The 26,883-nt window shown below is 35.1% G+C and overlaps 1 protein-coding gene across 2 annotated transcripts; it reads left to right on the forward strand.

Annotated features, from left to right (window-relative positions):
• The first annotated feature begins 16,792 nt into the window (after positions 1-16,792).
• On the forward strand, positions 16,793-22,812 carry LOC134696580 (tumor necrosis factor receptor superfamily member 3-like). Of its 2 annotated transcripts, none has more exons than XM_063558436.1 (4): positions 16,793-16,918; positions 19,229-19,736; positions 20,303-20,485; positions 22,213-22,812. In XM_063558436.1, the coding sequence occupies exons 2-4, from the start codon at positions 19,268-19,270 to the stop codon at positions 22,782-22,784; spliced, it is 1,224 nt and encodes a 407-aa protein (XP_063414506.1). In that variant the 5' UTR covers positions 16,793-16,918; positions 19,229-19,267; the 3' UTR covers positions 22,785-22,812. The 2 variants fall into 2 exon arrangements, with proteins under 2 accessions (XP_063414506.1, XP_063414505.1); XM_063558435.1 differs by lacking the exon at positions 16,793-16,918 and adding an exon at positions 16,944-17,086.
• Positions 22,813-26,883: the final 4,071 nt, after the last annotated feature.

The raw sequence follows: 26,883 nt of genomic DNA on the forward strand, positions 1-26,883 counted from the left end.
AACAACATGATCTCCGGTTCTGGCATTGGCACCATCCACGACTTCGTGCAGCGCTTTAAATAAATACATAATGTCCAACATCCTTATAACCACTGAAGGGTTGGTCTGCGACGAAAGTCTCCAAGAATATCAGGTTCACGAATACGAACCTCAAGCTGGTGCCAACCTGAATAATCCAGGTGAGATCCGAATAAACATCGAAACCCAAGACTTGTTCCTCCATCCCGCTGAAAATTATCTCTTGGTAGAGGGGTGACTGTACAATAACGACGGTAGTGCATCTGCTTATGCAGATCTAGTGCCTCTCATTCTTAATGGGATCATGTATCTCTTTAAGACCATCAGTTACAATTAATGCAAGCTCTCAAGCTAGCTGATCGAACATCCCAGTCGTTGCCATCATCATGCTGGGAAGGTTGATTTATCCCAACAATTTCTCCAAATTCCAAGGATTCAACTAGCTGTGGTACAAAGAACAATCTACCGAAGCCGAGGCCGAAAACACAGGGTTTGCAGCAGGTCATGTGTATATTTTCAACAAGCCCGCAAACAAAGGATCGTTTTCATTCACCATACATCCGAGACACATTTTCGGCTTTGCAGACGGTTACAACAAGATTGTGCATGGATCAAGCACGAATTGTCACTCGTACGCGACTCGGACGACAATGCCATCCTGCTACTGCCGTCAACGACGTGGCGAAAATCAACCTGAGTAAGATCTCTTGGTTTGTTTCTCATGTTCTTCCTTCCTTCCGATTAAAAAACAAAACTGCGGTTGTACAAGATCATCCAGAGAAAGAGTAAGATCGATTGTGGTTCCCGAATACGACAGTGTGATTCTACAAGTGTTACCCCAAACTTACAGTTCCACTGGCGTTTGTCTGCCAAGAGCGGTTGGGAAAAACCGAGATACATCATCGTAATACGATCAGACTCAAAATGCAATCGTGTTCGACCACTGCCAGTTGCGAACTATCTACGTCACTCTCATCGCAGAACGCTACCCGGCGGTAGACTTCAATGCGAGTTTCACCCTAAGAGCAACGATGACTCTCGCCAGACTCTATCAACGTTGTCAATAGCATCAACACCGTCTTGGGATTCAAATGGCAGATTTACACGTTCGGTTTGATCACAAACGGCTATACAAGACGAGGAGCTCATTGTAAATATCATCAGAATCAACAGCATTCTTGGGAATAGTGATATTAGTGCGGCGGCTACACGTATATTTTAGACGATTTGTACATATCCTGCTACAAGCATGATATTTGGCATAGACCTTCCTCATTTATTACTCTTTCATTTCAGAAACGGAGACATCTGCAAAAAATGTCTCACTTCCGGTAAAATCCAAAATTGCGGTTATCATACTTAAATCCGCCCTATATCGAAGGCTAATATGTGAAAAGGTATTATTATCATGCTACTAACATAATATTAAGTACCAACCTTAAGTTTGTTATCTACTTTCTTTGGCTATATGATAGATTAATTGTCTTCAAAAACCCTACTTCTGGTATAGTCCAACATGGCGCACATACTACTAGAATAAGCTTATTTTTAGGAAGGGTAAATAAAATGTGTTTTAATGTATTGCTACTATCATTACATTGTGCAGCAAACCTTTCTTTTGTGTCTCTCGTGGATACAATGTATAAGACATATCTCTTTAAAAACATTACTTCCGGTAATATCCAAAGTTGTGGACATAGAAATATCTATTTTCTATTTCAACAATCAACTTTTTTCAAAATAAAAATAAAACGCTTTTGTTGTGGGTTTTGTTGCTTGTCAGTAAACTTTGTTTTCTAGTTCTCCACTAAATTATTCTGATCTAAATTTTTAAATAACACTTCCGGTAAAAAAAAAACATATGGCGAGATTTAAGAAATGAGTATCCAAACCACATCTTTGATTTAAAGTTTTAGATAGATTGATTAAAACAAAATAAAATTACTAAAACACTAACAAAAATCCAATGACTACTTTTTGCCTAAAAAAACCCATATTCATTCATTGTCACCACCACATGAAAACAAAGCAGTGCAGGGGAGACCCGATTTTTCACATTAACAACGACCGCAACATCCTCTGTATTAGTATCTGTATAAAAAAATAAGAATGGAAATGGAGAATGTGTCAAAGAGACAACAAACCGACCGAAAAAACAACAGCAGAAGGTCACCAACAAGTCTCCAATCTAGCGAGAAATTCCCGCACCCGGAGGCGTCCTTCAGCTGGCCTCTAAACTAGTATTAGTTCAGTGATAATGGACGCCATACTAATTTGCAAATTGTACACAAGAAACTAAAATTAAAATAATACAAGCCTAACAAAGGCCAAAGGCTCCTGCCTTGGGACAGGCGCAAACATGCGGCTGGGTTAAACATGTTTGTGAGATCCCAACCCTCCACCTATACCTCGAGCTAATGTAGAAAAGTAAACGCATAACAATACGCACATTTAAATTCAGTTCAAGAGAAATTTGATTTGAAAATGAACAAAATGACAATAGTACATAAATAACAACAGACTACTAGCAGGTAACTGACATGCCAGCTCCAGACTTCAATTAAACTGACTGAAATATTATGATTTCATAATATGAACATCAGGCACAATCCTTCCCGTTAGGGGTTTAGTATCATACCATCATAACATAAATGAGAATAACATAACCCGTGTCATGCCAACAACTGTTTTTTTTATAAATGTGTTTAGTTCCGATGCAAAGACCCTATAAGTGAATCAATATTAACGCCAAAATATGCAATCTTTAATGACCTGACAACAGTATCGTAACTATATCCCTTCTTAATAAGTCTATTCAAGGGTTTTGTTTGTTTCTGAGGTGAATACTGACACCTTTGTGCTTTATAAAGAATATTTCCATAAAAAATGAATACATTGTCGATACCAATTCTGGATTTAATATAACGGTCTAAGAGAGCGCGCAGATATATTGACGAGCATTAAGAGCAGATTCGACGCTCTCTACGCTTGATGCGCACACTTAGTCTACAGTGTTGTGTAGCTGATTCGACCGATCACTGTCTTTTTAAAGAGTGAGTTTGAGTATTGTGGTGTTTTGCTTTGTGGAATGTCAAAACACTTAGAGTGATTCTAACTTGTTTTCCACAATATTTGTTGTGTGGTAATCTTCGAACTTCTTGGCAGTTATGTTTCTCTTAGGACGTGCTTTTTTGTAGAAATTCGTCTGGTTCAATAACGGGAATCAGCCCCTGAACCACTTTGTACATAAACATCAACTTCTAGCTTGTTAGTCTTGCAGTTGTGAAGAGGTCTTGTAGTTCCAGTTTGGCAATCATATTGGAGACACAACCGTCCTCTCTTGACTTGTAATAGATGGTGATGCATCTTGCCGCTTGCAGATGTATCCTTTCTAGCTTATTTGTGTTTGTTACCGTGTATGGGTCCCATACTATGGTACCATATTCCATCGTTGATCTGACGAGCGAACTGTTTAATATGTGGGTGGTCCATTTGAGGTCTTCCGAAATATTTAGGACTAGGAACGGGTCATGCTTGACTTCTTAAACTGTAGATTGTATGGCTTTTGTTTCTGATGCTTATGATGTAGAATCTTTTGCATTGAACCGCATTCCCTAGTACATCAACAATGTACAAGCTTCTGCCAAAATTAGGAGGCCTTAGAAAGAGTTATTAATAAGTGATCCTCTTTGTCCCTTCGCCATCCATTAGCGCCTGAAGTGGATAGTATAATAGCCAATTCCAAGCTCGTCCCCTCTAAACACCTGCCTTAGTATATTGCACGTTTTACATGCTGGAAAAGTCTAGACTAAGTTGAGGGAATACCCTCAATTAGTCTTCCCTTTTGTGTAAATAGTTAGTTTCTTGAATCGTTAACCATGTTAACCTCATCTGATATGTTTGTGTGATCTTACACTTAAACCTCGGTGATTTATGCCGATCATTCATCATTCTTTACCTTAAATTCACATCTTCAAATTGCCATCAAATTAGCCCACATTTTTTTCCTTTTCAAGCAATCAGAAAACTATATCACAACCGGTAAAGACATGGATCACACTAAGTGTTTGTAATCACTCATTGCCAGGTGCATTTGAAAGGTAATTGATATAATAGTATATTTATCAAATGCTTTTTACCCTCCAAACCACAACCCATAGTTCGTCTACCCCTGTCACGGAATAGCGAAACAGTAATTACAGCATCATCAGTAAGACTATTCGAATCATGACTCGTGCAAGTTCGTGTTTCATCACATTAGACACATGCAACATGATTCAATCGCAGCCTCTTAATGTGAGCATGGTGATTAACTTGAAATACATCACGAGGTATAGATAAGATATAATATCAGGAGCATTTTTATAAGAAGCAAGAGCTACATTTAGGGAAAGGGGAATATACAGACGAACCCAGAGTCCAAACAAAATCCTCAAAATTGGCAAAGTGTTCTGAAAGATGACGACAATAAGTAAGAACTTTTAAGTTTTCATTCGCAGCAGATTGCTCAAACGATTTTGAGGAAAAGGTAGTTGTAGCAACACTTACTCATGATGTTTTGTGTTATCCACCACATGATGATGTTTCAAGCTTAGCACCATGTTCACACGAAGAGGCTGACACTTGAATCAAAATGCATGTGTCTGATGCAGTAAAACACAGACTTCAACTGAGTCATGGCTCGAACAGTTGATACTGATGTTGCTGTCATTGATGTCTCGATATCCAGTGAAATAGGAGCAGACGAACTTTTGCATGAATTTGGAAGTGAGAAAAGCTTCAGATAAATATCTATCCATGACCTTTTGTTACAGTTTGCTGGAGAAGGAACTGCGTTTTGGACATGGATTATTTTTGAAGATGTGACTCTCTCATTTAAAATGATGATTGATACCCAACGTCTCCAGATATGGATTTAACAATGTCGTTGATAGAACGATCCGTGGTTTTGTTGTAAGATCGAAAAAACATGTTTTTTGGAATAGGAAATACTTAGGGAGGCTATTCCCACGACTTGGTCTAGTCTTTTTCACCAAGTATAAAACGTGCATTATACCATGGCGGGTGCGAATGAGTAACAAACTTTGTATTTGTTTCTATGCTAACTAGTCAAGACGCTTATGAATGCGAACCCTTTTGGGCAACTCTTTGTGAGGCCTCTTCATCTGATCAGGAGCTTATACATTATAGATGTAAGAAAAGATACCACGATCTTTGTAAATTTGGAAAATAAACTCTCCGATTGTGAATAAACATGTATTTGCGGCTATAAAATAGTATTTTTTAAGATATTTAAGAACTTTAGTGATTTTATTCTGTTTTAATCAATCTATTCAAAACTCTTCATCGAAGATATGGATTGAGTACTCATCTTTGTAATTTAAGCCGTATTGTTTTTTTCCCGGAAGTGTTAACTTTGTATTTAAACATATAAAACTGAATAAAATTAGTGGTTTTGAGGATGATTTAAAGCCAAAAATTTAGTGACCAGCTAAAAAACCATTTTCTTTACATTGGGAAAAAAGTTAAATATTAAAATGAAATACAATATTTCTATGTCCAACATATTGGATATATCCGGAAGTAGGGTTTTAAAGAAATATGTCTTATACATTGTATCAATGACAAGCAGCAAAGAAAGGTTCCTGCTCAATATATTGATAGTAGCAATAGTTTAAAATATATTTCAATTAACCTCCCTAAAAGTAAGCTTATTTTAGTACAATGTCCACCATGTCGGCTTTTACGGGAAGTGGGGTTTTTGAAGACGTCTAATCTATTTCATTTATCCAAAGGAGTACATAACAAAGGTTTGTACCAAATTTCATGATAGTAGCATGTTCATAACGTCTATTCACATACTAGCCTTCGGTATTGGGCTAATTAAAGTATGATGTCCGCCATTTTGAATTTTACCGGAAATGAGACTTTTTTTTTCAAATGCCTCACTATCTGAAATAAAAGAAAAATAGTTGAGTAAGGTCTGTGCCAAATTTCATGTTTGTAGCAGGATGTGCCCAATTTTTCACAAAGCCGCCGTACTATATCAACCATATAAGTTATGTAAATGGTATTACAGCAGTCTTCCATCTACAGTTTTTTTTTCCCGCAGACGGTCCTGGTATAAAAATCATTCAAATCCCAAGAAACTAGTATACTTACCAGTGATCTTGCAAACCAGCAATCGCATGCAAACATATCTCAACGACTAAGAAGGTAGGCAAATCGATCGAGAGGTAAGAATAAATGACTTATCACGAATCAGAATTAAGAAACTGAATGGGTCCACCAATGCCCATGCTACGTCAATCTTCAAAGGCCCAAATGTTGCTAAACCCCTATCCGACCTCCATGATAAATATGTTGTTGTCACCGCAGACAAAGCCCCAAATAACATCGTTTTTGTCTGTAAAAGTCATTACATTAAATGCTAGATAAACGAATTAGGTATAGACAATTCACTTGGAAACTCAACATATGCCGTCACGACACTTGCCAAAGAGGAAATCCTGGATAATCATAGGTCTGTTCTTTGTTCCTTTGGTATTTCAACCAAAGATGAAGAACTGGATCTTCCATCACTGTATTGGATACCTAAACTACATAAGTGTCATAACAAACAACGGTATACTGCTGGGTCTTCCAAGTGCTCCACGAAACCCCTTTCTAAATTATTAACATCTATTTTATCAGCAGTCAAATATGGGCTTCAAAGTTATTGTGAAACTGCCTATTCTAGAGGTGGCGTGAATCAGATGTGGATACTTAAAAATTCCAAAGATCTTTTAGAGTACATACAATCTATCTCTCTTTCATCTTGTAACAGTATTAAAACATTTGACTTTTTGACTCTTTACACAAGTATTCCACATTCCAAACTAAAAGACAAATTAAAAGAGTTGGTATTACTTTGCTTCATAAAAAAGAATAGCCAACGTAGATACAAGTATCTTATCTTAAAGAGGGATAAATCCTACTTTGTAAAGAATCACTCTGATTCAAACAAACAAATCTCTGAAACCGATATTATCAAGATGCTTGATTTCTTGATTGACAACATATTTGTTACGTTCGGAGGACGTGTTTTTCAACAGACTGTCGGCCTCCCAATGGGAACAAACTGTGCCCCTCTACTTGCTGACTTGTTGCTTTATTATTATGAGGCTGACTTCATGCAGGAACTTCTTGGGAAGAAAGATAAGAAGTTAGCAATATCCTATGACTCTACTTTCCGCTATATACATGACGTTCTTTCACTAAACAATTCAAAATTTTGTGACTATGTGGAACGCATCTATCCCATCGAATTTGAGATAAAGGATACTACAGATACAGTTAAGTCGTCTTCATATCTTGACTTACATTTAGAAGTTGACAATGAGGGTCGGTTGAAGACAAAACTTTACAAAAAAGAGATGATTTCAGCTTTCCAATTGTGAACTTTCCATTTTTAAGTAGCAACATTCCAGCAGCACCTGCATACGGGGTATATATTTCCCAATTGATACGATATTCCCGTGCTTGCATTCCCTATCATGATTATCTTGATAGAGGGTTACTGCTCACAAGGAAGCTATTAAACCAAGAGTTCCAAATGGTGAAGTTGAAATCATCTCTTCGTAAATTTTACGGACGCCATCACGAGTTGGTTGACCGTTATGGAAAAACCGTTTCACAAATGATATCGGATATGTTCCTTACGTCGTAACTACAATCCCCTTCCCTTTGAATTTGACCTACCGAATTAGACTATTTACCGGATTTGTTATCACATAAGCAACACGACTACTAACACAAAGGTTCCTGGTTCGATTCCCGTTTGGGATGAAAGTTTCAGGAACTCAATTTTCGGCTCTCTCTTTACACCATCTGCGAGTATGGTCTTGAGGAAACGATGATAGTCCGTCGGAAAGGGACGATAAATGGCTGACCCGTGTTAAGAGAGAGCCACATCTCTTGCACGTTAAAGACACCCTTGTAGATTTCGAAAAAGATTAGGCTAATGCCGCTACAAGGCAGCACTCGCACCCGCAAAGTGGAAAGGGATTAATATAAGTTGCAAAACTTGTTTCCCAATCCACTATAAATAAATATGTTTAACCTAAACTAAGCAACACGACGGGTGCCGCATGTGGAGCAGGATCTGCTTACCCTTCCGGAGCACCTGAGATCACCCCTAGTTTTTGGTGGGGTTCGTGTTGTTTATTCTTTAGTTTTCTATGTTGTGTCATGTGTCATGTGCATGTCAGTTAACTGCTAGTAGTCTGTTGTTATTTATGTATTATTGTCATTTTGTTTATTTTCTTTGGTTACATCTTCTGATATCAGACTCGGACTTCTCTTGAACTGAATTTTAATGTGCGTATTGTTATACGTTTATATTTCTACATTGGTTAGAGGTACAGGGGGAGGGTTGAGATCTCACAAACATGTTTAACCCCGCCGCTTTTTTGCGCCTGTCCCAAGTCAGGAGCCTCTGGCCTTTGTTAGTCTTGTATTATTTTTATATTAGTTTCTTGTGTACAATTTGGAAATTAGTATGGCGTTCATTATCACTGAACTTGTATATATTTGTTTAGGGGCCAGCTGAAGGACGCCTCCGGGTGCGGGAATTTCTCGCTACATTGAAGACCTGTTGGTGACCTTCTGCTGTTGTTTTTTATTTGGTCGGGTTGTTGTCTCTTTGACACATTCCCCATTTCCATTCTCAATTTTATTGTTTTTCTGTTTGTCCTTTTCATTTTTAGCCATGGTGTTGTCAGTTTGTTTTAGATTTATGAGTTTGACTGTCCCTTTGGTATCTTTCGTCCCTCTTTTCTTCTACAAAGGACTGCCAAGTCTGCATTCGTTTGTCCCATGCAAAGCTGGCTCACCTCTCTAAAGGTTCAAAAGATCACCAAGCCTCTCCAAAAAAGTACTGGTGGAATGAATCGGAAGCTGAGTACCACCCAAATGAAGGTAAACGCAACAAGTAGGTGGATATCTACCCATGTTGGCAGGGCTGGAAATAAGGGCACTCCCCATGATAGCAAAAGACCATTCTACCAGCCTTTGGTGTTGGAGCCTTGAGCGGTTTTGGTGGTGAAGCCGTCAACAAGGCCTTAAGGTCTGGATTGTACCTGTAGCGTGGTGGATGCATTTGCGCAGTGAATCCCAGGGTCAACGGTCTCTACCTCAAATCCTCAAACGCCATGATTACCTATGGGACTGGACTTTACTTGAAGCGTGGTCAGCAATTCCACGACGGAGCTGGTCTGATCTTAAATTTGAATGCTAACAGCCTCTTCAAAAACATTCTCCTCCTCGGTATGCTCCTATAAAATAGATGAACGATTTAGATTCTGGGTACCGGCGACTATAGTCGAATGTGTGTAGAATCAACTCGATACAAAAATTGAAGGTATCAAACTATATTTAACGCCTATGTACGTCTGTACAAAGCTGTATCTGTAACACTGTGTGCTTGTTCTGTGGGTAGTTTGGTGTTAACCAGCAGTACCATGGGTTCAGCTTTGACCGGCACAGGTGTTAAAGCCACCCTTCCTCTAGGATTTCTATCTTGCTTGAATGCTATCACCGTAATGGATCTCACACTATTTTCTAGGCATGTAACCAAATAGAAAAAGAAACACCACGATACTTTGCGATTGGCCCAGTCCAAAAAGTCCTTGGTTGAACAAGGTGTCAGATCTGCTTTAGCTGATGATGAACAGATCGATGATGCCGAGTTTGACTCAAAAACTACAACGACCTTAAAGATCAGATCCAGCAACCCATGTCAAGTTTCAACGAGGATCTGTCAAAATGCTCCTTATAGGTTTTTCCTACCATCCCCAATTCAATGGTTTGAACCCCATTTTCAGGCCTTAACAACATATTCTCACACTTCTAATCATACCATTTTTATTAAAAATATAAAAGTCGTGGTATTCATACCCTGTGCGCCTGTTTTTAGCTCACCTGAGTGAGATTTTCTCACCATTTGGCGTCCGTCGTCCGTCGCCCGTCGTCGTCCGTCGTCGTCGTTAACTTTTTACATTTTGAACTTCTTCTAGAGAACCACTAAATGGAATAAAACGAAACATGGCATGAATGTTCCTTATGAGGTTCTGACCAAGTGTTGTTACTTTGTAGCCGATCCATCATCCAAGATGGCCGCCAGCGGGGGACTTAGTTTAACATAGGACCCTATGTGAAATGCATACAAATGAATTCTTTTAGAGAACGACTGAATGGAATGAAACCAAACATGGCATGAATGTTTCTTATGAGGTTCTGACCAAGTGTTGTTACTTTGTAGCCGATCCAACATCCAAGATTGCCGCCAGCGGGGGACTTAGTTTAACATAGGACCCTATGGGAAATGCATACAAATGACTTCTTTTAGAGAACCCAGAATGGAATGAAACCAAACATGGCATAAATGTTCCTTATGAGGTGCTGACCAAGTGTTGTTACTTTGTAGCCGATCCATCATCTAAGATGGCCGCCAGCGGGGGACTTAGTTTAACATAGGACCCTATGGGAAATGCATACAAATTACTTCTTTTAGAGAACCCAGAATGGAATGAAACCAAACATGGCATAAATGTTCCTAAAGAGGTGCTGACCAAGTGTTGTTACTTTGTAGCCGATCCATCATCCAAGATGGCTGCCAGAGGGGGACTTAGTTTCACATTGGACCCTTTGGGAAATGCATTCAAATGACTTCTTTTAGAGAACTACTGAATGGAATAATACAAAACATGGCATGAATGTTCCTTATGAGGTGCTGACCAAGTTTTGTTACTTTGTAGCCGATCCATCATTCAAGATGACCGCCAGTGGGGGGAATTAGTTTAACATAGGACCCTATGTGAAATGCATACACAAGTCTTCTTCTAGAGAACCACTGAATTGAATGAATCAAATATAGCCTGAATGTTCCTTTCCTTATGAGGATGTGTTGTTAGTTTTAGCCAAATTTTATATTTGTTTATATGATTTCAAAAACACAAGTAGAATCTGATGAGCGATACAGGCTCTTGAGGGCCTCTAGTTTTTCATCTCATAGCTCACGATTTGCACAGCTTCATCGGTCTCTCTCTTTGTCCAGACGGTGGTCAGCTGCTTGTTAAGTCTTTCACATCCCCATGTGCGGATATTTTTCTCTTTCCAGCACAAGGTTATAACTTTTGCGAACCAACACTTCATGTCAATATTTTAAATGTCTTTGACAGTCCAGGGTGAGTCCTGACCTCTCTGATCAGACATATTTGTAATCTTACAATCCATTGTGTTTATTCTATCTGTGGATTTGTTTTGGTGTATTTACATTTTCCCACGACCCCAACCCCCACTTTTTCCCTTCAAGCTCAACCAACAACGTTTTGCCCTCTTAACCTCGTCAACGAGCGTGCAAGATTTTCAGATTTTTAGGTGCAGTCCAAGCAGAAGTTACCCTCAAAATGGGGCTGAAGGGTCCAAGCAGTCAATTCCTTTATTAAAAATATTCATTTCATTATTCAAAATAGACTGTTTCTTATTTTTCACGCGTATTTTGGCATTTACGTCCCCCGTAACGCCTCTAATGGTCATTGCAGCACATATCGTTTATACTCAGTCTATTTCTCTTATTCAACATAAGCTATTTCTTATTGTTCAAGCGTATTTCGATATTTAGGTCGTTCGTTACTTCTCTAATATGCGTTTCGGAACTTGTTGACTATATACATTTTGTTTCTCTCATAATAAGCTTCAGAATGAGGTAGAAGGTTTATCTATAATTAGAGGCTTAAGGGTCGCAGCAGTCCATTCCAATGTTCAAAATATCAATTTCATTATTCAAAATTGGCTATTTCTTAATTTCCATGCGTATTTTGGCATTTAGGTCCTCCGTAACCCCTCTAATGGTCATTACGGCACACATAGTTGATACTAAGTTTGTTCCTCTATCAATAAGCTTTAATTTGGTGTATAAAATTTGCTTATATTAGGGACTGAAGGGCTGTAGTAGTCCATTCCATTATTTAAAATAAGCTATTTCTTAATGTTCAAGAGTATTGCGATATTTAGGTCGTTACTTCTCTAATATGCGTTGCGGAACTTGTTGACTATAAACATTGTGTTCCCCTCGAAATAAGCTTCGAATGAGGTACAAGGTTTATCTATAATTATGGGTTAAAGGGTCGCAGCAGTCCATACTATTATTCAAAATATCCATTTCATTATTCAAATTTGGCTATTTCTTAATTTTTATGCGTATTTTGGCATTTAGGTCCTCCGTAACCCTCTAATAGTCATTGCGGCTCATATCGTTGATACTCGGTTTATTCCTCTATCAATAAGCTTTTTAATTAGGGACTGAAGGGCTGTAGAAGTCCATTCCGTTATTCAAAATTGGCTATTTCTTAATTTCTATGCGTATTTTGGCATTTAGGTCCTCCGTATCCCTATAATGGTCATTGTGGCACATATCGTTTATACTCAGTTTATTCTTCTATCAATAAGCTTTTTTATTAGGAACTGAAGGGCTGTAGTAGTCCATTCCATTATTTAAAATTGGCTATTTCTTAATTTTAATGCGTATTTTGGCATTTAGGTCCTCCGTAACCCCTCTAATGGTCATTGCGTCACATATCGTTGATATTCGGTTTATTCCCCTATCAATAAGCTTATTAATTAGGGACTGAAGGGCTGAAGTAGTCCATTCCAATATTCAAAATTGGCTATTTCTTAATTTCCACGCGTATTTCGACATTTTAGTCCTGTAATATGCGTTGCGGAACATGTTGACTATATACATTTTGTTCCTCTTGTTATAAGCTTTCGAATGAGGTATAAGGTTTATCTATAATTAGGGGCTAAAGGGTCGCAGCAGTCCATTCCATTATTCAAAATATCCATTTCATTATTCAAAATTGGCTATTTCGTAATTTTCACTCGTATTTCGACATTTAAGTCCTGTGATATGCGTTGCGGAACATGTTGGCTATATACATTTTGTTCCTCTTGTTATAAGCTTTCGAATGAGGTATAAGGTTTATCTATAATTAGGGGCTAAAAGGGTCGCAGCAGTCCATTCAATTATTCAAAATATCCAGTTCATTATTCAAAATTGGCTATTTCTTAACTTTCACGTTTATTTCGACATTTTAGTCCTGTAATATGCGTTGCGGAACATGTTGACTATATACATTTTGTTCCTCTTGTTATCAGCTTTCGAATGAGGTATAAGTTTTATCTATAATTAGGGGCTAAAGGGTCGCAGCAGTCCATTCCATTATTCAAAATATCCATTTCATTATTCAAAATTGGCTATTTCGTAATTTCACTCGTATTTCGACATTTAAGTCCTGTAATATGCGTTGTTGAACATGTTGACTATATACATTTTGTTCCTCTTATTATAAGCTTTCGAATGAGGTATAAAGTTTATCTATAATTAGGGGCTAAAAGGTCGCAGCACTTAATTCCATGATTCAAAATATCCATTTCATTATTCAAAATTGGCTATTTCTTAACTTTCACGCGTATTTCGACATTTAAGTCCTCTAATATGCATCGCGGTACATGTTTACTATATTCATTTTGTTCCTCCCGAAATAAGCTTTCAAATGAGGTATAAGGTTTATCTATAATTAGGGGCTAAAAGGTCGCAGCAGTCCATTCCATTATTCAAAATATCCATTTCATTATTCAAAATTGGCTATTTCTTAATTTTCACGCGTATTTCGATATTTAAGTCCTCTAATATGCATCGCGGAACATGTTGACTATATTCATTTTGTTCCTCTCGTAATAAGCTTTCGATTGAGGTATATGGTTTATCTAAAATGAGGGGCTAAAAGGTCGCAGCAGTCCATTCCATTATTCAAAATATCCATTTCATTATTCAAAATTGGCTATTTCTTAATTTTCACGCGTATTTCGATATTTAAGTCCTCTAATATGCATCGCGGAACATGTTGACTATATACATGTTGTTCCTCTCGTAATAAGCTTTCGATTGAGGTATAAGGTTTATCTAAAATGGGGGGCTAAAGGGTCGCAGCAGTCCATTCCATTATTCAAAATATCCATTTCATTATTCAAAATTGGCTATTTCTTAATTTTCACGCGTATTTCGATATTTAAGTCCTCTAATATGCATCGCGGAACATGTTGACTATATACATGTTGTTCCTCTCGTAATAAGCTTTCGATTGAGGTAAAAGGTTTATCTAAAATGAGGGGTTAAAGGGTCGCAGTAGTCCATTCCATTATTCAAAATATCCATTTCATTATTCAAAATTGGCTATTTCTTAATTTTCACGCGTATTTCGATATTTAAGTCCTCTAATATGCATCGCGGAACATGTTGACTATATACATGTTGTTCCTTTCGTAATAAGCTTTCGATTGAGGTATAAGGTTTATCTAAAATGAGGGGTTAAAGGGTCGCAGCAGTCCATTCCATTATTCAAAATATCCATTTCATTATTCAAAATTGGCTATTTCTTAATTTTTTACTCGTATTTCGATATTTAAGTCCTCTAATTTGCATCGCGGAACATGTTGACTATATACATTTTGTTCCTCTTGTTATAAGCTTTCGATTGAGGTAGAAGGTTTATCTAAAATGAGGGGTTAAAGGGTCGCAGCAGTCCATTCCATTATTCAAAATATCCATTTCAATATTCAAAATTGGCTATTTCTTAATTTTCACGCGTATTTCGATATTTAAGTCCTCTAATATGCATCGCGGAACATGTTGACTATATACATGTTGTTCCTCTCGTAATAAGCTTTCGATTGAGGTATAAGGTTTATCTAAAATGAGGGGTTAAAGGGTCGCAGCAGTCCATTCCATTATTCAAAATATCCATTTCATTATTCAAAATTGGCTATTTCTTAATTTTCACGCGTATTTCGATATTTAAGTCCTCTAATATGCATCGCGGAACATGTTGACTATATACATTGTGTTCCTCTTGTTATAAGCTTTCGATTGAGGTATAAGGTTTATCTAAAATGAGGGGTTAAAGGGTCGCAGCAGTCCATTCCATTATTCAAAATATCCATTTCATTATTCAAAATTGGCTATTTCTTAATTTTCACGCGTATTTCGATATTTAAGTCCTCTAATATGCATCGCGGAACATGTTGACTATATACATTGTGTTCCTCTAGTGATAAGCTTTCGATTGAGCTATAAGGTTTATCTAAAATGAGGGGTTAAAGGGTCGCAGCAGTCCATTCCATTATTCAAAATATCCATTTCATTATTCAAAATTGGCTATTTCTTAATTTTCACGCCTATTTCGATATTAAAGTCCTCTAATATGCATCGCGGAACATGTTGACTATATACATTTTGTTCCTCTCGTAATAAGCTTTCGATTGAGGTATAAGGTTTATCAAAAATGAGGGGTTAAAGGGTCGCAGCAGTCCATTCCATTATTCAAAATATCCATTTCATTATTCAAAATTGGCTATTTCTTAATTTTCACGCGTATTTCGATATTTAAGTCCTCTAATATGCATCGCGGAACATGTTGACTATATACATTTTGTTCCTCTCGTAATAAGCTTTCGATTGTGGTATAAGGTTTATCTAAAATGAGGGGTTAAAGGGTCGCAGCAGTCCATTCCATTATTCAAAATATCCATTTCATTATTCAAAATTGGCTATTTCTTAATTTCACGCGTATTTCGATATTTTAAAAGTCCTCTAATATGCATCGCGGAACATGTTGACTATATACATTTTGTTCCTCTCGTAATAAGCTTTCGATTGAGGTATAAGGTTTATCTAAAATGAGTGGTTAAAGGGTCGCAGCAGTCCATTCCATTATTCAAAATATCCATTTCATTATTTAAATTTGGCTATTTCTTAATTTTCACGCGTATTTCGATATTTAAGTCCTCTAATATGCATCGCGGAACATGTTGACTATATACATTTTGTTCCTCTCGTAATTAGCTTTCGATTGAGATATAAGGTTTAGCTATAATTAGGGGCTTAAGGGTCGCAGCAGTCCATTCCATTATTCAAAATATCCATTTCATTATTCAAAATTGGCTAACATGTTTAACCCGGCGAATTATTTATGTATGTGTCTGTCCCAAGTCAGGAGTCTGTAATTTAGTGGTTGTCGTTTATCTATGTGTTACATATTTGTTTTTCGTTCATTTTTTAAAATAAAGAAGGCCGTTAGTTGTCTTGTTTAAATTGTTTTACATTGTCTTATTGGGGCCTTTTATAGCTGACTATGCGGTTTGGGCTCTGCTCATTGTTGTAGGCTGTACGATGAGCTATAGTTGTTGATGTCTGTGTCATTTTGGTCTTTTGTGGATGTTTGTCTCATTGACAATAATACCACATCTTCTTTTTTATATTTCCTCATTTTTGTGCATAATGTGGCAATTAGGTCGTCCGTAAACCCTCTTATGGTCATTGCGAATCAAAATAAAGCTATAGTGTCAGGGTCAAATTTTTTTTATATTTTTTTCACTATTCACCGCTTCAATTTGAATAATGAAACATAAACCATTTCATCATTCATTATTTATTTTTCAATATTGAATAGTGAATAATGAACTATTTCATTATTCATTATTGAATAATGAATAATGAACTATGAATAATGGACGTACTTCAGCCCGGTGCACGAACAAGTATATTATATATTTTTATTAAACACGTTAAACTGCGCTCGTTTGATACCACTGTTGGCTACTGTTGTTGATTTCAGATTAAGTACAAAAGCTGTGAATTATAGCCGAATTCAGACAAGGAATCAGAATAAATGGGATTCTCCAAAAGGAACGTGTTAATTCGTGCATCTACTATAAGCATTGTCTGAGAATGTCAATCGGAAATCAAGGGCATTGTCTATACACATAATTATATTATATATACAATAGCTAGTTATTTCAGGTAAACTAAGTTATTTTTAGATATAATAACACTGGAAATTTTAGTTTCGATTTAAATAACTTCCATATATATGGCCGCGCATTTATAATGGAGCTTATCCACTATGGATTTTTTGCAATACTTGGACTTAACTGTCTTGTTTACGGGAAACGAAAATTAGTTAAAACAGTAAGTATAACTTGTGTTTCCATTGTAGAGACATTGCGCGCTCACACGTCTACTTTTACTTTCAGTTTTGCATGTTTTGTAAACAGACTTGTAAAAGACGGGTTGCATGTACATTTCTTGCAACAACAAAAAAATATTGAGTAATTATGCTTTTTGCCAACCAAAGAAAATGGTAATAGTTATGCAGGTAAAGCATGTAAAATATGGTTGAAACCTTAAAAACCTAAATGTTTTTGCTTACTACTCATGCTAATAGGCATTACGCATGATACATGTAATATGTATACTATTTTATATCCTTACACATAGCTTAAAAATAGAACTATGATGATATATTCTTAAATTGAATATACATAATTAATATTCATTTTCGGAAATAAATGCATATATTTATTGTAATAGAATCAAATACAATACCAAAAAGACAAAACAGTAAAAAGTATATCTGTGGAAAAAATCCAAGATCCGTATGGCCTATTTAAAAAATAGATGTACATAATTGGCCATTTGAAAGTTTACTGGCAGGATACCAACATTGTAAAGTATAAACATAAACTTCCTCATTTGTAAAGTTATTTTAAGTTTAATATTTACAAACATACCAAAATAAATTAGAAATCTAGGTTATCATATCACATACATTTACCACTTTAAATAGATTTTTGGGCGTTCTCTTATTAAGCAAATTAGTTTTTTTCTGTGTTATATTTATATTGTTTTCTATTCGCTTCGACAAAAACTTGGCACATACATTTACTGAGACAACTAAACATTTTACTGCCGGTCATTAATGAGACAACTAAATATAAAACCGAAGGTCACAATGAGACAACTAAATAGTATTCCGAAGGTCACAATGAGACAACTTAATATTATTCCAAGGTCACAATGAGACAACTAAATAGTATTCCGAAGGTCACAATGAGACAACTTAATATTATTCCAAGGTCACAATGAGACAACTTAATATCTTACTGAAGGTCATTAATAAGGCAGTTAAGGAGAATCATGTTATCTTAAGTAAAATAAAAAAAACCCAACAAAACGTAAGATATTGTTTTCAAAGTATTAGCCCTATAGGGAATATCAAACTGGGAGTATCACTACATGGTAGGATTTTCTTCACCATTGTCCTTTCTTTTCTGATTCATATTAAAAAAAAAACGGCTCGTATCAGTCGACTATGCGTACTACACTATTATGGACACTGTTGCTTACCCTTTCAGTGTAACTTAATCATCTACAGTTATAGTGTAATCACTATCGGTGTCGTTGAAACGCTTTTCAGTGTTCTCAGTTTGCATATTGTTTTCGGCTGTTTTGTCTCAATCATGGCCATTTAAATGAAGTCAGCTTTATATATATATATATATTGGACTTATCTATATGTTTCATAAAACTCTACCTTGAGTTCATTTCCGGAATCGTTTTGGTTCATTTACATTTTCAATGTAATATCGTTTTTTCGTGGTGCTCTGTTTGCGATTGTGGTGTTTGGACTAGCTCTCTCCTAGGTTTCTGCTCCTTGTTTCAATTAAACAAAATACATAAGTTCAAACAATAAAACTTTACAGTAGGCCAATTTTTCATCATTTGAAAAAGATTTTTCTCATAAGTAGTCTGTATGCATAGCCAAAATACACGATCTCCGAAAATAGAAAAACACATATCTTGAAGTGTTCTTATTGTTACACAACAATACAAATTTCGTCAGGGTTGAAACGATTGTTATCCTAATAAATCCCATAACAGTGGTATTTATAAAGTTTGTAACGATCTAGAGTATTACACGAACCATAACATTCAAATAATTCAAGGTCACTTACTGCACTTTGGACAAAAGCCTAAAATTTAGTTTAAACAATGAATTTGTTTGTTCTAAATCAACATAATTATGTTTGTTTAAGTTATGTCATGTTTTGTTTTCGAGATTGAAAGATGTTTGAATTCAGCACGAATCGCTCCTGGTGATCTAGTGGTAGCATGATTGTCCGATAGGGGAGAGAAGACGGTTTAAATTCGTCAGGGTTTTGAAAAAAAAAATGTTTAAAAATGCTATCTGCTGTATTTCTTTTAAAGGTGCTCAACTGCTTGGCGGTGTTAAATGAAATGCTTTTTTAATTCAGTTTGATTTTATTTCAGTATAACGACAACATTATTGTTGGATACAGACATAGTGAAATGACTAAAGATAGCAAGCAATACTCAGTGCTTCCGAAAATATTTGGAGTGAAATTTAAATGTATTCTTTATAATGATACAGTTTGTGCACCATGTGGTAATGGATACTATTCAAGAAAAGGATCTAAGTACTGTAAAAAATGTAGAAGTTGTCCACATGATTACCATGTGGTGAAAACATGTACGGCTACCAGAAATACTAAATGCAAACAATGCAAGGAAGGCAGATATTACTCGGAATACAAAATGAAATGTATGAAGTGTCATGGATGTAGACCGGGATATTACGTCAAGGCCAAATGCTCGAAAACTTTAAATACTCAATGTAGACGTTGTCCTTATGGTACATTTACAGACAGTTATGGGATGAACATGAAATGTAAGCCTTGTAAGGCTTGTCAATATCTTGAGGACATTATAAAACCATGTTCACGTAAAAACGATAATATTTGTGGAAACTGTAAACAAGGTGAGTAAATAAGCTAATAACTAATTAATTACATCGCACATATTAGTTCAATAATCTTAGACAGGTCAGAGGAGTATGGATTACAGCTGTCCGTCTGTCCTATCTGCCTGTCTTGCCTGTCACGTGCCCTGTCTGTCGCAGGTTACATGTCTGTCTGTCTGTCATGTCCCTTTGTTCCTTATTCCGACTCGTTAAAAAGAAATAGAACATTTTGATCAAACATGAAACGATAAAAGAAATCCCTATTCCGATTTTTAATCTCCAATTTTATTTTATAAAGTTTCAGATTTTTCTTACCCTTAACCGTCACATTGAAATCAATATTTCACATGTCGCAAAATATCACGTTTGAAAGAGAATTGGAAGATATAAATACTCATACGTCGAAGACAAAACGACAAAAAGAGAAATAACAGTCTTCAAAACAGGTGTACTACGTGTATACATATGAATAATTTAATATACAAAACTCCGGTGCTTTATTAATATATTAAATACTCAGCCTTTTAGAAAAGCAGGAAAGAGTAACAACAAAATTGAAATGGTAGATGTACTTTTATTTTCAGGATATTTTCGTCTGACGGCAACATGGAATTGTGGGAGATGTTCCGAATGTTATAGAGACACACCTGACTATACAGTCGAAGTTACAGAATGTGCAAGAAAAAGTAATGGTAGCAATAGAGTGTGTTTACCTGTTGTCAACCCTCCTATACCATACAATGAAACAGACTATCAATATATACCAGGTATTAAAAAGTTGCTAGATATACATGTATGCAAAGTAAAATATATTAGATTGATATATGTTCTGGGTACTGAGACAGCTTATAATAGCTAATATATATCAGGTAGGTATGTATACATATTAATAAGAAGATAAACGAAATATATTATAATATCTATTAATATTAGGTAGATAAAGCTTACTGCTTGGTATGAGCCAATGATCCGTGTTGAAGACCGTACTTTGACCTATTATGGTTTACAAATTGGGACTCTCAAAGGAACTCATACCACATCTTCTTATATCGATATAAGCAGATTATAATATCTACTGATATCAGACATAGTGACGGATCCATATATGTTCATTATGGGGGAGAGGGAACTGGCTGCCTAATAGGGGAACCGCCCCAGTTATACTTCAGTGATTCCCTATATACACAACCATATTTGTCCCAAAAAAAGTGGATGCACTGGAACTCTGATCCACCTCCCTATACCCGCCTCTAAAACAGGACCTTGCTAATTTTTCATGACCGCACGGTGACTTATAGTTGTTAATTTCTTTGGTGTCCTGCAATTGTGATTTTTTTTTAATTCTTTTAATTTGGCTGTTTTGTTCATGAACTTTTATTCCACTTTATTCGTCTCTCAATTTACACCACTTTTACAAATTATGAGGCATATAGTGCATGTCAATAAAAGAAAGATATAGGTCTGTCTTAGATAGCTATCTGGTAAATGAGAAATATATTCATATTTTCCTGAAACATGAATTATCTATTTATATTTTCCTGAAGCATGCGTTCGACCTTCTAATCTACACAATATTGTTCTCAATTTATAACCATAACCATATAAAGAGACGGAAACCACTAAATAATATGAAAGTCATAAAAGGAAGAACATTTAGGTTTTTCCAAACAAATTGAAATGGGTCAAGGTATTTTTGCTTTGGTTTGTATTGTTTTAGTCATGATTAAATGTTTAGAAGTAGAAGCACCTGTTTTTGGTTAAAGCTTGTGTCTACATCGAGCGATTGATGTATGAAAAAAAATAATCATTGAATAAGTTCTTCTTTTTACATATACATACGATTCTAGTACTCTGACCTTTAGATAAAATGTTCTATTTAAAAATGAAAATGTGGCATAATTGCAAATGAGACAAATCTCACCAAGAGACTAAATGACACTGAAATTAACAACTATAGGTCACCGTTTGGTCTTCAACAATGTACAAAGCCCATACCGCATATTTAGCTATAAAAGGCCCCGAAATCACAATTGTAAAACAATTCAATCGAGTAAACTAACGGCATAATAAATGTACACAATAAATGAACACAAAACAAACATGTAACAAAGCAACAAACGATAACCACAGAATTACAGGCTCCATCACTGTTTGTTTAGTATGTCAATATTTACAAGGCTTAAAAGCATCAATATCAACAAAAAGTATATTTGATACAGACACGTCATAATGTAAGCAGTTAAAACAAACACGTGTGCCCGATGTCCATGTTCTTTTTCTGCATGATATTTTTGCAACAAAAAATGGTGACTCGCATACAAATGTTGTATGTTTTCAAATTTGTATAAGTAACCAAATACACAGATCGAGTAAATAAGCTTGACAAGAAGTAGTTTACCTACAAACTAACTTTGACATTGCCAAAAGGTAAATGTATTCTATGATAACATGTATAAATATGTTAGTAAGTATTATGTAACATTTTATTTTGTAGAAACCGAACACATCAAAGGCCAAGCAGATACAATTTCTATCGATGAAATCCAATATGAGCTGCCAGTCCTTCTAAAGGGTCTGATAGGCGTTGCATGTTTTATAGTCTTTCTAGCGTTTTTGTCCATTATAATTATGTGTTGTGTTCATCGTCATAAAATGAAGCTGATAAAAAAATCTCCTATGATCAATATGTCTAAACGGAGTAGTGTAATCAACACAGAGAATTGGATAAACCAGCACACTAATATTGGTACATCATACAAAGCAAATAGTGTTCCTTTCCTGTCGGGATCTTGTCCAGATTTTGAATATCGTATTCGCTCAAATACTTTTTCCAATAACATATGTAACGAAAGCGATGATTTCGCACCACAGAAACATTGTCTTACTGTTCATGATTCTAATATTTCAAATACGTGGGACAATAGTGAAATTATAGACAAATATGATTCAAGCCTTGAATTATCCGATAAAACAAAGGGTTCGTCGTCTTTTAATGATATTAACAATACAATTATATTGTCTTCAGGTAATGTACGCCCAAAAGATACAAATCAAAATTATATTTAAGGGATACTTGATAATTATATCATTAAATAAAAACAGTTTTTACATTGATAGAATCTTTTTAATCTTTATTTATTCAATTATTTTTCCGTAAGAATATCCAAAAGTTGTTATATAAAAAAGAGATGTGGTATTATTGCCAATCAGACAACTTCCCACCACAGTGCAAAAGAAGTGGATGCAAGCAATAAAAGGCAACCCATACTGTAAACAAGTGTTCGGCTCTAAAATGCTCTGACAAGAACAATATAAAAAAAACAACTTGGAAAAGTAACGGTCTAATTTATAAGAAAGCAATTTATAAGAAAACAAATCTGACATACATGAATCACCAACAACCGTTAAACTATTTCTAAAAGTAAACCATTATAGTGCCAAACTATGGTCTGCAACACGGAGCATTTGCTTGCACCGAACAGCAAACTAAAGTGCAAGTTCCATACCAGGAAAGTCGCCTCCCAAAGCAGTGCTAAAGAGTGTAAAACCATTCAAACAGGAAAACCAACGGTCTTATCTTTAAAATAAAATTGATTATGGAGCACATCAACAAACCACAACTGAACATCACAATAAATTTCACATACACTAATCACAATCTAATACGTATACATGACGTTATCTAAGCAAACGTTTTTAGATCAATAGACCAAGATAAAGGAGACAGGGCCAACTAATCTCTATGAAAATGAGATGTCCAAAATGCTAATATAATTGCATTTCAAATACCATTGCACTACCACTTGTGGTTCACCGTAAACTAGATCTAATCACAAACAAAAAAGTAAACTCCGTTAAGGCGAGACAAAAACCATCTACCGAAGAAAACTTGACCTGTGTAATTGATTCAAATGGAGCGGCAATTTGGCTATGCATTTAACTTATATAATTTCTGCTATATTATTATTATCTAGCTTATGCCGACCACATTGTTCTTTAGTATATTACAATTAAGTCAACATATTATACACATTGTAGTTTATAAATCTAGATTAAAGATTTACATTTAAAGTTCTTGTCTTTTAATTCATTAATCTGTTGATATCAAGTACAACACAAACATTCAAAGGATTACACGATAACATTACTTTATTTGGAATATATTATACTTAAAGATAAACTTTTAATATAAACAAATATACGTAACAATATTTGAATAAGGAACATGCGTTTCTTTTCGTCATTAATAATGAAAATTGATATTTTCATTCAAACATGTTCATGAGGTGGTTTAACAGTCAACAAAAGAAAAAAAAAACAACGTTTTTACAAAAACCTTTAAGAGCCGAAACAATGAGATATAAGATTCAAGATTTTATTTGAACACTCAGACACAGATACATGTGTTACATTAAACACATCAACCGACGAGATGGTACAAGTATATACTGTTTTAGTGCCAATTTCGTCTGATTGTTATGTTAATCAATAGGAAAACAGGAGGAATATAGAGGAATGTATAGTCAAATCAGTAAAATGAAAGTGAATTACTTTAAAAACAAAATACATGTTTTGCACGCGACAAAACAACGGTACAATATAAAACAAAAAATACGCAAGTTCAATGTATATTAGAGTTGTTTCAATGTTTGGTTTTTATTGTTAAAACCACAATCCGAGACTAACACATAACAAGGACAATTAGTAGAAGTACTTCAAGATAATCATCCGTTCAAAATACATAACGGTTACTGTGTCAAAGTTATCACCCTTTCAGTATTATTAATGTTCCGAGCACTACTGTAACACGTATAAGTTTTCCGAGGTTATCGCCCGTTTAGTACTGTTATTAATGCCTCGAGGTTGTTCATTTAGTTCTCTTAGAGTTATCACTCGTTGAGAACTTTAAATGCTTCATGGTTGTCGTTGGTTTCTATATATCTCTCATGTTTGTTTTTGTTCGTAAATTGTATTGTTTTCTCGTTTGAATTCTTTCACAATGTGAATGCTTGTGTCTTTTATAGCTTGCTTATCGATATGGGTTAGGATTATTGATGAATGCCGCAATAGTTGCGAACTTTAACGTCATATAGTCTATAATACACAGTTAAAAATGTCTTATTGCCAATTTTTCAGTATGTTCTTCTGGTCTAAAGATTCTGTCAAATCTATACAAGAAAGTTCCAAGGTTGAATAGTTTCTAGAATTGTATAAAATCGTGTCACAGATTGTTCTTTCAATTTTAGTGAGAAGTTAAATCGATCCCAGCCATATAGATCGTCCGACTAGATCAATGTTCTGAATACAATAATTGGCACATTCCTTATTTTCATTCTCAATTTAAATATCATGTAGAGAACCTCATTTTTGCGCTAATTGACGATTGGTATTTGCGAATCAACCACTTAAGGACTCTGACCTTTCCTATTGCTTATTTTAAAAAACTGAAGTCTAGCTTGATATCAATAGTTGTGAGAAATTTTATTTTCAAATAAATAAATTTGGTGTTATTACTGTCTTCTGATTGGTTAAAATTATTAGTTTTATTTTCAATGTTGTCAATTTTGATGGCGACACGCCCACTCTGACGTTGAGTATTCATACGCCAACATGTGTGTACGCTTGTTATTGTTTATATAAATAATATAAAAAGTTCTTTGAGCCTTATTTTTGAAAGAAATTTATTTATAATGAATGGCAATGATTTATTTTGATTTTATTGAACCATAAAACTAAATTTTGACTCTTCACATTTTACATAATCCGCTTCGCGGATTATTCAATGTGAAGAGTCAAAAATTAGTTTTATGGTTCAATAAAATCAAAATAAATAATAGCCATTCATTAAATCGCTTTACAACTTGTTTTCAATTTCATAATCACCACATCGAGGGAAGGTGCCGCTATATGTCATAATTAATGCATATATATATGGCAGGTTCGGGTTTATGAATAATATAGTTCTAAAGGCACGTAGAGATGAATACTTAGAACTTACAACGCGTGTTCTACCCCACGAATGAATCAACTTAATATCTGTATTTGGCAAAATCATTTTGGGTCTTTATTGCTCTTTAACTTCGGACTTTTTCTGGCCTTTTGTCGACGAAATGCGCGTCTGACGTACTTTATCCTTTACACACAATTTGACTCCTGGTATCTATGATGAGTTTATTCTACAACAGCCGGGTCAATACCTCTGAATTAAATCAAGAACTATATATTCAAACAATTGTAAATTTCCAACGATGTAGTACCGAATATATGTTTGAAATTTTAAATGATATGGTAATTACAGTTGTCGTGAAATTGATATATAGATTTTACTTCCTAAAAGGAAATTGGAGATATATAGATGTAACACCTGGTTATTGTTTACAGGTATATTCATTTTTACTGCGCAATAACGTAGCCTATATTCTTCATATATTCAGATAAACAATGATATAAACCAGACATCAAATAAATGACCTTCTAAACAATGTTCTGAAATGACTGTAATTGATAAGAAACTAATTTATCTTTCATTCGGTTTTTGTCGACACCCTTATTTGTATGCTTAATATATTAAGAATTCAATAAAAAAGTAAGTAAATGCTACACTTTTAGATTTTTTTCGAATATAAAAACAAAACATTACTACGCAAAAACTCATAAAGATAATATATCTTATCAACTAGACTAATTAAACGAGCTTTTAATATAATTGTTATAGGGAGGAAATAGCTGTGTACTTTTATGGAAGTTCTTTTGACCGATACATGTCGATATTAAGCTCTTTGACGTTTTATTCGAAGGAAAATTGTTTGCAATTATTTGTTTATGCTTCATGACTCAAAATACCATTAAATAGATCATATATGTTTTTCACGTGATAACTTTCTAAGGTAAAAACAAATTTTTATCGGCGTTTGTTTTCTGTTATATTTGAGTGTGAATTCACATTACTATAAGACGTGTCACGGTACTTTTCTATCCAAAATTCATGTATTTGGTTTTGAAGTTATATTTGTTATTCTCATCGGATTTTGTCTAATGCTTAGTCCGTTCTGTGTGTGTTACATTTTAATGTTGTGTCGTTGTAATCCTCTTATATTTAATGCGTTTCCCTCGGTTTTATTTTGTTACCCCTATTTTGTTTTTTGTCCATAGATTTACATGCGGT

Source organism: Mytilus trossulus, chromosome 14, assembly GCF_036588685.1.
Source record: "Mytilus trossulus isolate FHL-02 chromosome 14, PNRI_Mtr1.1.1.hap1, whole genome shotgun sequence".
NCBI classification, from domain to species: Eukaryota; Metazoa; Mollusca; class Bivalvia; order Mytilida; family Mytilidae; genus Mytilus; species Mytilus trossulus.

Coding starts and splice junctions, on each gene's coding strand:
- LOC134696580 (XM_063558435.1), top strand. CDS start 17,006: ATGGAGCTTATCCACTATGGATTTTTTGCAATACTTGGACTTAACTGT. Junction 17,087..19,228: donor AACGAAAATTAGTTAAAACA/GTAAGTATAACT, acceptor ATTTTATTTCAG/TATAACGACAACATTATTGT. Junction 20,486..22,212: donor AGACTATCAATATATACCAG/GTATTAAAAAGT, acceptor TTTATTTTGTAG/AAACCGAACACATCAAAGGC.